Source organism: Musca domestica, unplaced genomic scaffold (assembly GCF_030504385.1).
Source record: "Musca domestica strain aabys unplaced genomic scaffold, Musca_domestica.polishedcontigs.V.1.1 11, whole genome shotgun sequence".
Classification (NCBI taxonomy): domain Eukaryota; kingdom Metazoa; phylum Arthropoda; class Insecta; order Diptera; family Muscidae; genus Musca; species Musca domestica.
In genome coordinates this window covers 13,590,498-13,606,183 of record NW_026712133.1, presented here as the reverse complement: position 1 = coordinate 13,606,183, position 15,686 = coordinate 13,590,498, and the positions used below count along the sequence as shown (strand labels likewise).

General features: G+C 37.0%; 1 protein-coding gene across 4 annotated transcripts in view; it reads left to right on the top strand.

Annotated features, from left to right (window-relative positions):
- The window catches only part of LOC101893061 (P protein), a 167,689-nt gene extending 155,869 nt beyond the window's left edge, over window positions 1-11,820 (top strand). For all 4 annotated transcript variants that reach the window (XM_020039863.2, XM_059131419.1, XM_005176413.4 and 1 more), the window contains 10 exons: window positions 2,493-2,596; window positions 6,193-6,449; window positions 6,510-6,648; window positions 6,707-7,359; window positions 7,419-7,673; window positions 7,733-8,062; window positions 8,136-8,483; window positions 8,560-8,707; window positions 11,153-11,246; window positions 11,322-11,820. In XM_020039863.2, the coding sequence (XP_019895422.1) occupies window positions 2,493-2,596; window positions 6,193-6,449; window positions 6,510-6,648; window positions 6,707-7,359; window positions 7,419-7,673; window positions 7,733-8,062; window positions 8,136-8,483; window positions 8,560-8,707; window positions 11,153-11,246; window positions 11,322-11,406 (2,413 nt within the window). In that variant the 3' untranslated portion in view covers window positions 11,407-11,820. The remainder of the gene's footprint in view (window positions 1-2,492; window positions 2,597-6,192; window positions 6,450-6,509; window positions 6,649-6,706; window positions 7,360-7,418; window positions 7,674-7,732; window positions 8,063-8,135; window positions 8,484-8,559; window positions 8,708-11,152; window positions 11,247-11,321) is intronic.
- Window positions 11,821-15,686: the final 3,866 nt, after the last annotated feature.

Genomic DNA, 15,686 nt, shown 5'->3' with positions numbered 1-15,686 from the left:
ATACACCGATCGAATTGTAATTTTAGGTTATGTTTATGTTTGGTACAGGACAAAAGTCTACTATTTTCGGAGATCATCGGAAAGAATTCTGCCGTCTCCGCTAATATGTCAGCTTTTTGGCCAGACCCGACTGCCCGGGTCTGGGATTTTGGCATAATCATTCCATATAACCACATGAACGTTCATCAGGATTTCACAGAGCTATTGAGCCCTCTAAACTAATTCGCATTCTCCAATTTCGACTTGGATGATTGTATTCACTCTACGAACTTCTGCCTGAGAGTTATATGCCTTTCAATGTTTTCGTTTATGGTTCCGAATATGGTCGAATATATCTGACGAATTCAAACAGAGTCCTTTATTATTCAGAACTGACAATTTAACCAGTAAAGAAAGTCTTAAAGTCCGGCGGGCCGACTTTATGATACCCTACATAACAATTAAAAGGTTTTATGGGAGAATTCAATCATACACGCTATGATTATAATTATAATTCAAAGTTCAAAGGACTAAATATGCCGAAGCATTTGTATCTTTTAAATTCGGACTTGTATTGCCCATTTGGTGCACAATTAATTTAAATTTGATAAAAATATATATGGGAGCTATATCCAAATCGGAACCGATCTCGATAAAATTTGGCAAAGATATTTCTGAGCTGTATTTGATATATTTCCCTGAATATCGTTGTTACGGAGTGCATATTACGGCTGTGGGTAACAAATATAACAAATCGGACGAACAGTATATATGGGAGCTATAGTTATATCTGAACCGGTCTTCACCAAATTTGATATACCAGCTTCTAGACTCAATTCGGTCGTAAGTGCCACATTTCATCCAATTTGGGCAAAAATTAGACGTTTGGTGCAAAATAAAATGTAAATCGGACGAAGTTATATATGGGAGCTATATCCAAATCTGAACCGATCTCGATAAAATTTAGCAAATGTATTTCTGTGTTGCATTTGATATATTTCCCCAAATATTGTTGTTGCAGGGTGCATATTACGGCTGCGGAGGACAAAAATAACAAATCGGATGAACAATATATATGGGAGCTACAGCTATATCTGAAACGATTTCGATCAAATTTGGCATACTTATTTTCAGGTCCAATCTGATCGTACGTGCAAAATTCCATACTATTCGGACTGATCTTACACGTTTGCTGCACAATAAAAGGAAAATCGGACGAAGATATATATGGGAGCTATATAAATTTTGACCGATTATCTCCAGTTTCAATAGGGTTCGTCCTTGGGCCAAACAAATGATTTGTGTAAATTTTCATCTGGATAGGGCAATAAATACGAACTGTGCTTTGTTTACAAAAAATACATGGACAGACGGACAAACGGACGGACGGACATGCATAAATCGACTCAGAATGTGATTCTATGCAGATCATCAAAAGGAAGTATGGGTCTATCTCGTTTCCTTTTGCCTGTTACAGACAAATGCACAAAGACATAATACTCTGACCACCTTGTGGTGTAGGGTATAAAAATCCAAAGCTGCCCTTACCTAGCTAGTCTGTCTAGCTTTAAAATAAATTCTCCAAATTCGCAAGAGATTCTAATTCTTCTTGTCTTTGCTTTCTAAATTCTTCCGAAGTTTAACGAAATTCCATGACAGATGTCGAGAAATCTTTACCAAGGATTTTCGTTGCTGCCTCAAAGTCATGTTAGCACTGAGTTGAGCCAAAGTTATACTAACTTTATTTTCCATCACCCAATAAGCTGAACACTATATGTTCAAAAGTTGTTGTTGGTGTTTGATTAGAAAGTAGTTTTTTATCACGTGGAAGTAAAACATCGTGTACAAACTGTTCCATCCAAGGGAGCGCAAAATGTTTCTCGACAAAATCTCGATGGAAAGGACTAGAATTTCTAGCCAAAATTCTCAACTTGTCTCTGGCCACCTCAGTAGTTAATTTTGAGTTTTAGCGAAGGTCATATGTTTATGATATTATTTAGTTGTTTTTCTTTCGAGGCGGGCTTTATGATCTGATTATTAAATGTCTCAAATCTGTGCTTTATATAACCAACCTCTACTCAAGTATTTCTTTTTATCCTGATTTTCCGCCAATATCTACAACGAATGCATATCAAAGCGCACATTGTGTCTTTATTATATTCAACATAACCTAAAAACCACATTTTTTTGGTGAATGAAATGAATACACACACTCATATACTCACATAGTACGGAAAATGATAACACTCAGCAGTCATAACACAAGCAACTGACTGACGTCTGCTTTACTTTGTGATAATTGCTGTTTAAGAGGCAACGACTTCTTTCTTGGCGTAGGTCGGTCATGTTGATAAAATATATATATATATATATATGTTTTATATTTCTTACAATTCTATATATATCTATATTTATTCTTTTATTCGAAAGTATGTCACCTCAATATGGATATTCTTTTTTTTTTTGTATTCCTGCATTTGCATTGACTTATCGTGTGCATTTTTTCTTTACAGCGAAGTTACAGAAGGTGCCTTACAAGTGTGGCGTGCCTTGCCGGAACGCATCAGACAGGATCCAAGTTTAGCATCCTTTCGTCAGGAACATGAACGTTTACATGGTAAGCAAGCAATAAACAAGGTTGAAAATGAATTGAAAATTAATTTGATCGAAGATAGTTTTTTTCGAGACGCTTAGGCAAAGCGAACTTAGTTTCGCATTTTCTTAATAAATAAATATGTCTGAACTCAATGCTACATTTCATTACAAGATCTAATAAAATATTTAGTAATTCACAAGATTTTCCCATATTTTCAAAATAAATATGCATCTATGGGAACAATTTTGAATTTAGTTTATTTGAAAATGAACTCTCTAACATTTATATTTAATCCCCTGCGAATCCTTTTTATAGCAATTTTAATATTTCATTTCTCCCTCTTCTTCAAATATTTACCTATCATTGGCATAGAATCTGTTTGTTTTTCCAAACTTCCGGTTAAAGAAGAAATTCAATATCCGCTAGAAATAAACGGAAGATAATTTTTCATAAGAATACACAAAATGTATGGTGTGCGTGTGTGTGTGTGTGATTCACACAATTTATTCAAAATGTTCAAGGAAAACTCGGCTATATCAACTGATTGGCCTTTGAGTGTAAAAACAGCTTTTAAAGTATCATACAAAATTCTACTTCAAAACCAAAAATTTCAAAATCATACGCTGTTTAGTTCTCCAATTGCACAGTGCACCAGTTGAGAAATGTTTCACTTTTTCGCAAGAAGAAGGAAAAAATAGTTGTTGGTGTTTTAAAGAGTACTAATTTAATTTTTTCCTCATTAAAAGTGATCATTTTAAAGCGGAAACATCCGTACCGTCCACGCCTTCGTATAGCCCCCATATAACGCTACCTCCCGATATTTTCGGTATTTTGATGATTTTAGCGACCTTATTCTCCGTAATTGTTTCAAATTTGGTATTTGAAATTCGTAATGGATACTACAGCCTAAGACAGAAAATTGTTTGTGCAGGTCCACGTCTTTGCATAGCCCCCATATAACGGTACCTTCCGATATTCGGTACTGTGATGATTTTAGCGACATAATTCACCGAAATTATTTCAAATTTCGTATTTGAATACTATAATGGATATGACAAAAATTGCCTATGCACATCCACGTTTTCGTATGGACCCCAATATAACGGCAACTCCGTATATTCTACATTCTTAAGATTTGAATAGAATTGTTAACGGACTTTTTCTTTTAAAAAAATTCCAAATTCGTTCCATTTGGTGTAGGATACTCAAAGCTTGGCCCGGCCGAACTTAAAAATTTTTAACTGGTTATTATTAGAAATTCTGGATTCTTTTCCGGACCAGTCTGTGCAGCAGTAGATTGACTTTTATAAATAACAATTGGAGAAACATTTAGTGATCAGGCACTGGTGCAAACCCCGACATAATTCATTCAAAAAATCGCAGAAAATACATGATAAATAGGTAAACAATACACTATTTCATTTCCTGAGATGAGTACATCTTGTTTCTATAGACTTTGTGCGACGACTTTTTTATGACATCATTTCTTCTAAAAATGACACCAAATAGAACAGTTTATGTATTTCGCGTAAAAGATAGATTTTTTTTGCGACCATATGTGAAACAATAGATCTCATCATCATCAAAATCTGAAATTTAAATCGGTTTTAGTCAACTTTTTCACGAAAATCGAAGAGTCTAAAAATTCACCTTTGTCTTTGAATACGTATCCCTAATACTTATTAAATGCAGGCCACAGATTTGCTCATATGCACTCGAGACTGAAACTTGCTTGCGAGTAGAATTGCTTGAAGAGTGGGAGTCTTATTATACCCTCAGCCATATGTCTACAGAGGGTATATATCGTTTCGTACGGAATAATATCATTTCTCTTCGAAATAACGGTTTTAAACCCTAGGTCTCTTTGAGCCAAATCCGTTTTAAAGGCATTTAGAGTCGATCTAGGTTTGGAAGTATCAATAATATTATTGTCAAACTTAGGTCGAGTTCGAAAGAAAATTAAAGAGATTTTTGTGCAAAATTTTGCCAACCAAAATATTTGTGTCTGTGCTATGTTAGGTGCGAAAATGGTCAACGTCGGCCCACTCCATCAAGTACCTCCCCCATAAAGGGTCAACATTTTTAATAAGTATAACACTTTTAAAATGTCCGAATGTCTTCAAATGTCACATATCCCAATATTTTTGATAACACATGATCTGGTGTACAGATAGGATATGTCGGTCCACTCCTTCTGTTACCACCCCCACAACGAGTTAAAATGTTGAATAGCCATTAAGCACGTAAAACGCGAAATGGCCAACCGATTTCTCTTAAACTCGGCACATCTCAATATTTCTATCAACACGAGATCTGTTGTGAAGATAATAGATATCGGTCCACTCCTTCTGGTACCTCCCCCATAAATGGATAACATTTTGAATAACTAAAACAATCATAAAATGCGATTTAAGGATCCGATTCATATCAAATGTTGCACATCCCGAAATTTCTACAGAATCAACATTTTCCAAAAATCATCACATATCTCATATAAAGTGTAGAAAGTGATCTATATAGGTCAAATCTGGCATCTTGCATTATTTATATCAGAAGTAGGTCACGTGCGAAATGGAGAATAATGACCAACCCTTTCGGGTTGCAAGCCAATATATATGTAAACAAATAGACATTGGCTGAGGGAATACATCTTTCGGCCAAACCGACTGATACTTTTTAACTAGTTTTTCCTTCTTTCTATACCCCCCACCATACATAGTATGAAGGGTATATTAAATTCGTCATTCCATTTGTAACTCATCGAAATAAAAATTTTAGACCCAACAAAGTATATATATTCTGTATATATACTCTGTCCGTCTGTTGTAAACAGGCAGTCGAAACTAATAAGATGTGAAGCTAAAATTTCGCACTGATCTCTCTTTTGTCTGCAGGCAAGTCAAGTTCGATGGGCTGGTCCACGATATCGTACCTCCGATATTAGGTATTTTGATGATTTTAGCCACATTTTTCAATGGCATTGTCTGAAATTCTACACAAGGAGTTCTTTACGAGCACTTTACCTCCTGAAAGAGAATTGTCCATATAGGTCCACCATATCGTATATCCCCCATATAACGGCACCTCGCGATATTCCGTATTTTGATGATTTTAGCCACATTTTTCAACGGAATTGTCTGAAAATCTTTACAAGAAGTTCCTTGTGAGTACTTTATTCGCTAGAAGAGGACCATGTCTTCGTATAGCGCCCATATAACGGGTTTCATTTAAGCGGTATTTACCGACGGATTTTTTTTTTTTTTGAAATTTTTGAAGTTTCTTTCAAATGTTGGAGGGTATAAAAAGTTCGGCCCGGCCGAACATAGCTTCTTTTTTACTTGTTATTTTTTAATTTTTTTTTTCATGTTTCGCATTTGAATATTATATAATTATGGCTTATTACAAAAGTTGCCTATGCAGGTCCACCTCGTCTATACGACGAGGCTACATTCCACATTTTTAAGATTTCAACAGATTTTATTTTTTTGAAAATTGCCAAATTCGTCCTAAATTGTGGAGGGTATTCAAAGCACGTCTTTGTTAAAACTATGATTAGTTTTTTTTTTAACTCATTAAAAACATGTCACCGAACTCAATTATATTCCAATTTCCCTCAGGCTATGAACCCGCCGATGTTGATCCATTGCCCAACGATGATGCCGACGATCATGACCACAACAATGGCAAAATCGGCGACGGTAGTGGTGTGCATTTTGTCCGCAGCGGCGGCCAGAATAAAAATTCAAATGTATTTTCACAAATCGGCATTAATGTCACAAATGAGATGGGACAAGTTCGCATTTTGGATGGACGTGATGTGGAAAACAACAACGAAGATCAACAGGACGAGACGGAGCATCATGGACATTCAAAGGTGAGTGGGCTTGGAATTGGAAAAAAGCAACAATAACTAAAAAATTTTAATTTGCTGCAGATTAAAAAGTATTTGATTTGGTTCAAAATCGCTGTGCTGCTGGTGGTATGGGGTGTATTCACCGCATTCCTAATGTCCACCAATGAGCATGTGGACGAGCTGAAACTGATAAGTGTACCGAAAAATGGTACCGAAAGAGGTAAAACTGTCGCATTTTTCCTTTATAGCATTGAATTTAATGTTGTTGTTTATCGTAGTATTCCCCATTACAACCGCCGAACTTAGCCGAATAGGCCTTAGCCTAACGGGAGCTTTTCGTCTGCAGGAAGCCGAAACCGTACAAGATCCCCACAAGCGAGCACCACCTTTGCTAGAAATTTATGTGGAGCGTGCCTATTACAATGAATCGGGTGAGAGGGCTTTCGATGAAATTGTTTCGACCATCTGGAAACTTGACCTGGTCTATCCGGAGTTCCTGGATACCACACGTGAAACACACAAAGCCCATCAATTCCAGTTGAAACCGCTCGAAGGTGATTATGCCAACAATACGAATCTGACGGAACTGTCGTTGCACTTCGTGTCGAACATCGATGCCGAGCTGCCGCTACAGTTGAGCATTGACGAATCACCGATTTACAAAAAGGAGGGAGTCATCTATGCCGCGGTTGTTCTCTGTGGTCTCTATGTCATGATCATCTGGGAAATTGTAAATCGCACCTTTGCTGCCATCATAGCTTCCACCTTGTCGGTGGGTATTTTGGCAGCCCTGAACTCACGCCCCTCTATGGTCACCATTATGGGTTGGATAGATGTGGAAACGTTGCTTTTGCTCTTTGGCATGATGATTCTGGTGGCCATTCTTTCGGAGACGGGTGTGTTTGACTATTTGGCGGTGTATGCTTACAAGGTGAGGCGGAACTTCTCCAAAGCAAGAAATTGTTAAATCTCAGTGATCCTCGTTTTCAGATAACCAATGGTCATGTCTGGCCTCTGATCAACTGTCTGTGCCTGTTCACCGCCATATTATCTTCTTTCTTGGACAATGTGACCACGGTACTGCTGATGACTCCCGTTACCATACGTCTGTGTGAGGTTATGTCCCTCAACCCTGTTCCCATACTAATGTGTATGGTTATCTACTCGAATATTGGTGGTGCCTTGACTCCAGTGGGTGATCCACCAAATGTTATCATTGCCTCCAATAGTTTCATATCGAAAAATGTAAGTGGCCTTTGAAGATCCCTAAAATGCAATTTGAACTGTAATTGCCTTTTTTCCAGGGCGTCAACTTTGCCATCTTCACCCTACACATGCTGCCTGGCGTAGCCTTGGTCATGTTCACATCCTATTTGCAACTGCGCTACAAGTTCCGCAACATCAGTGATTTGCAATTCAAAGAATCACCCGAAGTAGAAGAGCTGCGACATGAGATACATGTATGGAAGAGAGCGGCTGCCAGTTTGTCTTCATACTCCAAAGATGAGGAGCTGGTGCGTCAGACTCTCATGAAGAAGGTGAATCGCTTGAAGCGTTCACTGAAAAAGAAAATGGCCACAGCTGTTGAACCCGCCATTAACTATCAACAAACTTTGGAGAATTTGCAAGCAAAGGTAACATTTCAATTGATGCCCTAAGAATTTATCTCACTCCTCTCTCTCTCTTTATCTGTCTGTCTCTTTTTAGTATCCCATACGCAACAAACCTTTGCTCATCAAATGCTCTTGTGCCTTGGTCTTTGTGATAAGTCTCTTCTTCTTACATTCGGTTCCTGAGTTGCAACGTCTCTCCCTGGGATGGACCGCCTTGTTGGGTGCCATATTCCTAATTATTTTGGCCGACATTGAGGATATGGAAGCGATATTGGCCCGTGTTGAGTGGTCAACGCTTTTATTCTTCGCCGCTCTCTTTATTCTCATGGAGGCCCTTTCCGAGCTGGGCCTTATCGAGTGGATTGGTAATATGACAGAAAATATTATTTTGGGTGTGGGCGAGGAGTCGCGTTTAATGGTGGCTGTGTTAATTATTTTATGGGTAAGTTGGCGTGTTGGAAGGAGCATAACAATTCAATATCTCATTTATTGTTGTTTTTGTTATTATTTTCCCTTAGGTTTCTGCCATAGCCTCGGCCTTTGTAGACAATATACCATTGACCACAATGATGGTCAAAATTACCATATCATTAGCTCAAAATAATACATTAAATTTGCCACTACAGCCGTTGGTATGGGCTCTGGCGTTTGGAGCATGTCTGGGAGGTAAGTTGACAACGAAGTTCTTTTGTAATTATGTATGTAACAAATTAACATAATTTTCGTCCTAACGACTATTTATTATAAGATTTATTGAAGAGGAACTATAGAATTCGGTACAATATGTATATTGGTACACATATAGGGTGACAACAAAGTTAAACGCCATAATTTTTAAATGTTAATCGAAATATCGGTTTTAGGGACCAAATCCGATTCAGAACATTTGTCTGTCTGGCTGGTACACACGATAACTCTCGAAGGGAGCATCCGATTTGATCCAAACTTGGTACATCGTAATATTTTTGTCAAACTTAGATCGAGATCGGAGATGGACAATATCGGTCCACTCCTTCTGGTACATACCCACAAAAGGTCGAAATTTTCAAAAAATATATTTTTTGCACAGAAAGAGACAGGATAATCCGATTTTGCTCCAACTTTGCAAGTCTTAATACTTGCGTCAGTGCTAGATCTGATGCGAAAATGGACAATATCAGTCCACCCCATCAAGTACCTCCCCCACAAATGGTCTAAATTTTGAATAATTACAACCCTCATAAAACGTGATGTAAAAGTCCGATTGTCTTCAAATTTCACACATCCCAATATTTATATTAACCCACGGTCTGGTGTTAAGATGGGTAAAATCGGTCCACTCCTTTTGGTACCCCCTCCACAAATGGTCGAAATTTGCAAAAAAAAAAAATATTTTCTGCACAGAAAGGAAAGCAATAATCTAATTTTGCTCTAATTTTGCAAATCATAATATTTGCGTCAGTTCTAGGTCTCGTGCCAAAATGGATAATATTGGCCTCTCCCACAAAAGCTTAACATTTTTAATAATTATAACTCTTAAAAAATATGATGTAAGAGTCCGCTTGTCTTCAGTAAGACGGAATATATTGCTCCACTCCATCTGGTACCTCCCCCACAAACGCTCAAAATTTTGAATAGCGAAATCAACGTCCGATTCAATTCCAGACATGGTACATCTCAATATTTCCATCAACACTATATCTGTTATATGGATGAAAGACATCGGATTTCTTTTGCTACCTGCCCCACATAGGGTCGGCAAAACCGACCGATACTTTTTTTAAATTTTATTGATTGAGAACAAAAGATGTCGGAAATAGCATCAAATTTTAAAATAAGTTTAAATTTGTTCGAATTATGGCCTTTAAACTGCCAATGAAACCGTCAAACGCTTCCCGAATGTTGCTCTGCGGTATTTTGGCGAAACGTTTGCTTTCTAAAATACTCCAGACACAATAATCCAACGGATTGGTATCCGGAGATTTTGGTAGCCATTGTGCGGTGAAAATAAAGCGAGGAACCTCATTTTGTAGCCATTCTTGGGTGGCGCGTGCTGAGTACGATGGTGCTGAGTCCTGTTGGAATGTCCAAGGTCTGCGGCCAAAATGTTTGCGTGCCCAAGGCTTTAATACACCCTCCAGAATATTTTCGCGATAATATTCGGCATTGATTCTGATGCCACGCAGAGCGACCATCGGCTGTTATGGCGGTCCACACCATCACCATGGCCGGCCCTTGAGTTCTGGTGGCCAATCGAAGGTGCACATTTTCAGCTGACCTCTTTGTCAAGTTAACACGATCACTTTGTTTGTTTACAAACTGCAGGACAACGAATGTTTTCTCATCGGAGAAAACCAAATTCGGCAGTTCACCACTTTCGGCCAAACGAAGTCTATTTTTTTTCCGTTGCGATGTAAGTTCTTGCACTTTTCAATGGCTTTACCCCGAGCTCTTTTTTCGATATTGCCGAATAGAATATTGCGATATGTTCAGCTCACGAGCCTTTTTTTGGTCACTGCGACGCGGGTTTCGATCAAATCGCTTCTTTACTTTTCGAAGCATTTTTGTTGATGTTGCTGTTTTCTTCCATCCACTTCCTTGACGCCGCGCTACTCTACCAGTATCACGGTAACGAGCGATGGTACGAGCCACAAAAGATTTATTCACATTTAAATGCTGGAGTGTTCTAACGATTGCCACTTGTGATTTTCCAGCCAAATATAAAGAAATCACACTATCACGCTTCAATTCCATCACGAATAACATTTTTCTGGAAAATTTGTACGCTTGTAAACAATATAAAGTACTGTCTCTGGAATAGTGTTAACAACCGTCGGACGAGTGGCTTAGAAATGACAGAAGTCTGAATTTGATTGCAGTTTTTTCATCTCACCCTGTATGCAGAAATGTTATTGGGTTCATAGTTGGTATGATGTACTTTACATAAATTAGCAATATAAACTTTTTTGTTACGTGAGCTGTACTAAATAAGCATAGTTGGTGTAGGGTATATAGTCGACCCCGCCCGACTTTTGACCTTTCCTTACTGGTTACTCTTTTATATATGTATATAGCGATAAGATATATATACAAAATAAATAATACCATTCTTGACTTCCCGCACTCTTCCAGGCAATGGTACTCTCATTGGTGCTTCGGCGAACGTTGTTTGTGCCGGTGTTGCTGAGCAACACGGTTACAAGTTTACATTCTTGCAGTTTTTCAAGTAAGTATTAAAAATAATGTCAATTTTAAAATACTCTTCTAATGTCCCCCTTCCCCCTCACTTTTCCTTTTACAGAGTTGGTTTTCCCGTTATGATTGGCAGCATTATCATATCAACAGGATATCTGTTAGTCAGCCATGTACTTTTCGCATGGCATTGATGAATGGCCCAAAACGGAGAAGAGTATTTCTTCGGAAAACACAACCATCAATAAAATAAATAATAAATAACTGTAGTTGCAAATTTACCTCGTATAAATGTTAAACATTTTTTTAACAAAAAAAAAATAATTTAAACAAAATTATGATAATTAAGTGCAAATCACCCAACCCCTCCTATTACTCCTCCTCCCCCTTTTAAATTATAAATAGTTAAAGAAACACACCACAGAGTTACTAACAACGAGCTTCGAATAGAGCTTTGATGGCTGCCACGACGCAATGGTTGGGAATGGTAATGAACAGGACTAAGGACTAAGTCATAAAAATGGGTTTCAACAAAAAAAAATGCAAAATATAAACGAAATACGAATGTCCATTAACCCCTTCCCAAACACACAAAAAAATAAGAAAAACAAATGCCATGATGATGTGAGAAATGTAGATTTAGTTCCAAGAAAAAAAAGCTATTGTGAAAATATAAATTAAATTGAAAGAAATAAGAAACTAACCTAAACGAAATACAAAGAATTTCATAAGTAGGGAATATAAATTAAAAACCCCCCAAAAAAAGAAGAGAAAAATGTTATCTGTATCTGTACCATATTTTTTAAGTAAATTAAAACAATGTCTAGAATCCTTGCAGAAATACTACCAACAAAATAGAAATGATAAATGTGAATGTGAGAACAAAAAAGAAAATAAGAAAATTATTTTTACACTTGTTGTTATTGTAATTTTTCCTTTAGATCATAAGTCCCAACGTGTATAGCCTTTCTTTCTACTACACCATCAAATAGTTTGTTTTGTTTTCTTCCTGTTTTTTTTTTTTTTTTGTTTTGTTGTAATTTTAAGAATTGTAAAAAATAAAAAAAAGAATTATATAAAATTCAAAATTATAATACACAGATTGTCAGTACTAAGAGGATAATTAAATTATATTTTTCTGTTCGCCACCAAAATGTAAAAAGAGAAAAAAAAACAAAATAAAAAGTAGACAAAAATATACAAACATACATTGCGTGATAATGGAGATATTTATTAACATAAAATAATGATGATATTTATTTAAAAAAAAAGTACAAAAAATATATACGTGCATATATATGTATTGGAATCTTTGAGTAGGTATTGAACACAATTTGGGAAAAATCATGTATATACATACGTACGAAAATTCTAAAATAAAATTAGAAAAAATTTAATAAAAATTAAAGGATATATATTTTATCATATTGAAGTGAGCAAGTTCATATCATAAGAGGCATGGGTGATATTTTGAATACTATTCTCTAGCAGTATCGCAAGAGAGAGAGAGAGACACTTTTAAATACAAATAGAAAGATAATATAGAATGCTGTAATTTTTTCATTTATTATTTGTGGTTGGCACAGTCAACCCTTTTTAAAGCAAGAATCTCTTGACCAAGAAATTGATTTTATTTCATAGTACATATTTGCTCGTTTTCTCTCGGGAATGAAACTTAACCGCGAGCGGGATTGCTCGAAGAGTAAGATTTTCTTACGAAGTTTACTCTTCACTCTTTTGTTTTGTGACGGGGCAAAGCGGGGCGCTCCCGAGTGACTCCTTTTCGAAACATTAGAGTGGTAGCCGAATTAGCCTCAAAATATGTGAAGTAGATCGTACCAACTATGAACCAAATAATATTGCTGGGGTGAAATAAAAAAAAACTGCAACAAAATTAAACGCCATAATTTTTACATTTTTTTTTTTGAATTTTATTGAATGAATGCAAAAAATTTCGGAAATACCATAAAATTTTAGAATAAGTTTAGATCTATTCGAATTGGTCACCTTTGACACGAATTATGGCCTTCAAACGGCCAATAAAACCGTCACACGCTGCCCGAATGTTGCTATTTGAATGTTGGTATTTTGGCCCATTCCAGGGGAAGCGCTTGCTTGAGGTGATCGACACTTTGGTATTTTTTAGTGCCAACCTTGCTTTCCAAACGGTTGGTTTCCAACGGGTTGGTATTCGGAGATTTTGGTGGCCATTGTGAGCTAGAAATGAAGCAAGGAACCTCATTCTTGGGTGGCGCGTGCTGAGTGATATGGTGCTGAGTCCTGTTGGAATGCCCAAGGTCTGCGGCCAAAATGTTTGCGTGCCCAAGGCTTTAATACACCCTCCAGAATATTTTCGCGATAATATTCGGCATTTATTCTGATGCCACGGTCGATTAATACGAGCGGAGAGCGACCATCGGCTGTTATGGCGGCCCACAACATCACCATGGCCTGTGCTTGAGTCCTGGTGGCCAACCGAGGGTGCACATTTTCAGCTGACGTCTTTGGCAATTAAACATGATCATTTTGTTTATTTACAAACTGCTGGGCAACAAATGTTTTCTCATTGGAGAAAACCATATTCGGCAGTTCACCACTTTCGGCCAAGCGAAGCAACGCTTTAGCGCTTTTAAGTCTATTTTCTTTCAGTTGCGGTGTAAGTTCTTGCACTTTATGGAATTTCAATGGCTTTACTCCGAGCTATATATTGCGACATGTTCATTTTTCCTTCACGACGCGGGTTTCGATCAAGTCGCTTCTTTACATTTCGAACCATTCCTACTGATGTTGCTGTTTTCACTTGGGGTTTTTCAGACAAATATAAAGAAATCACACTGTCCGCTTGAATTCCATCGCAAATATTTTTTTTCTGGAAAATTCTCACCAAAATGCTTTTGTACGCTTGTAAACCATATAATGAGCTGCCTCTAGAATAATTTTAACAGCTGTCAGACGAGTGGTTTAGAAATGACAGTCTAAAGTTGATTGCAATCTTTTCATCTCACCCTGTATATGTGGGAGCTATAGCTATATCTGAACCGATCTTCGCCAAATTAGATGTACTTGTTTCTAGGATGAATTCAGTCGGAATTGCCAAGATTCAGTTAATTTTGTTTGGTGCACAATAAACCTAATATCGGATAAAGATATATATGATAGCTATATCTAAATCTTATTTATCTGATATTTGGTACCATAGATCATTGCTGTGGAGTGCATATTATGCATATGAGGCTATAACTATATCTGACCCAATTTTTACCAAATTTGATGTACTTGCTTCTCGACTGAATTGCCAAATTGGATTGTCCCAAAATTCAGGTCAATTGGATTAATATTGATATTTGGTGCAGAATTAACCCGAAATCGGTTGAAGATATATATGGGAGCTACACCTAAATTTGAACTGATTATCACCAATTTCAATAGGGTTTGTCCTTGGACCAAACAAATATTGTTTGGAAAATTTCATCTAAATCGGATAATAAATGCGTCCTGCATTTTGCTCACCAAAGTACATGGACAGACGGACGACATGCATAAATCGACTCAGAAAGTGATTCTATGAATATCCTCAAAAGTAATTATGGGTCTGTCTCGCTTCCTTCTCCATGTTACAAACAAATGCGCAAAGACATAATACCCTTACCACTATGTGGTATAGGGTATTAAAATTTGCTTGCTGCTTGCTGTACCTGTGAACTGTTGGAGAGGGAGTGATCGTGAGCGAATTTTGCTAACCATTTATAGTCCACTTGACCTTATCATCATCACTTTGTTTTTTCTACACCCAGAAGAGCTCCGGCTCCACTTCGCAAATGCATATAAAACCAGTAAAGAAAGTTTTAAAGTCGGGCGGGGCCGTCTTTATGATACCTACACCACTTTGCTAATTTAATAGAACTCCGCATAGCAATTAAAAGTTTTTATGGGATAATTCAATCATACACGCTATGATTATAATTATAGTTTAAAGGACTAAATATGCCGAAGCATTTGTATCTTTTAAATTCGGACTTGTCTTGCCCATTTGGTGCGCAATTAATTTGAAATCGGATAAAGATATATATGGGAGCTACATCCAATTCGGAACCGATCTCGATAAAATTTGGCAAAGATATTTCTGAGCTGTATTTCATATATTTCCCTGAATATCGTTGTTACGGAGTGCATATTACGGCTATGGGTAACAAATATAACAAATCGGATGAACAGTATATATGGGAGCTATAGCTATATCTGAACCGATTTCTATCAAATTTGGCATACTTATTTTCAGACCTAATTTGGTTGTATGTGCGAAATTCCATACTATTCGGGCTGATATTACACGTTTGGTGCACAATAAAAGGCAAATCGGACGAAGATATATATGGAAGCTATATCGAAATTTTGACCGATTATCTCCAATTTCAATAGGGTTCGTCCTTTGGCCAAACAAATGATTTGTGCAAAATTTCATCTGGATAGGGCA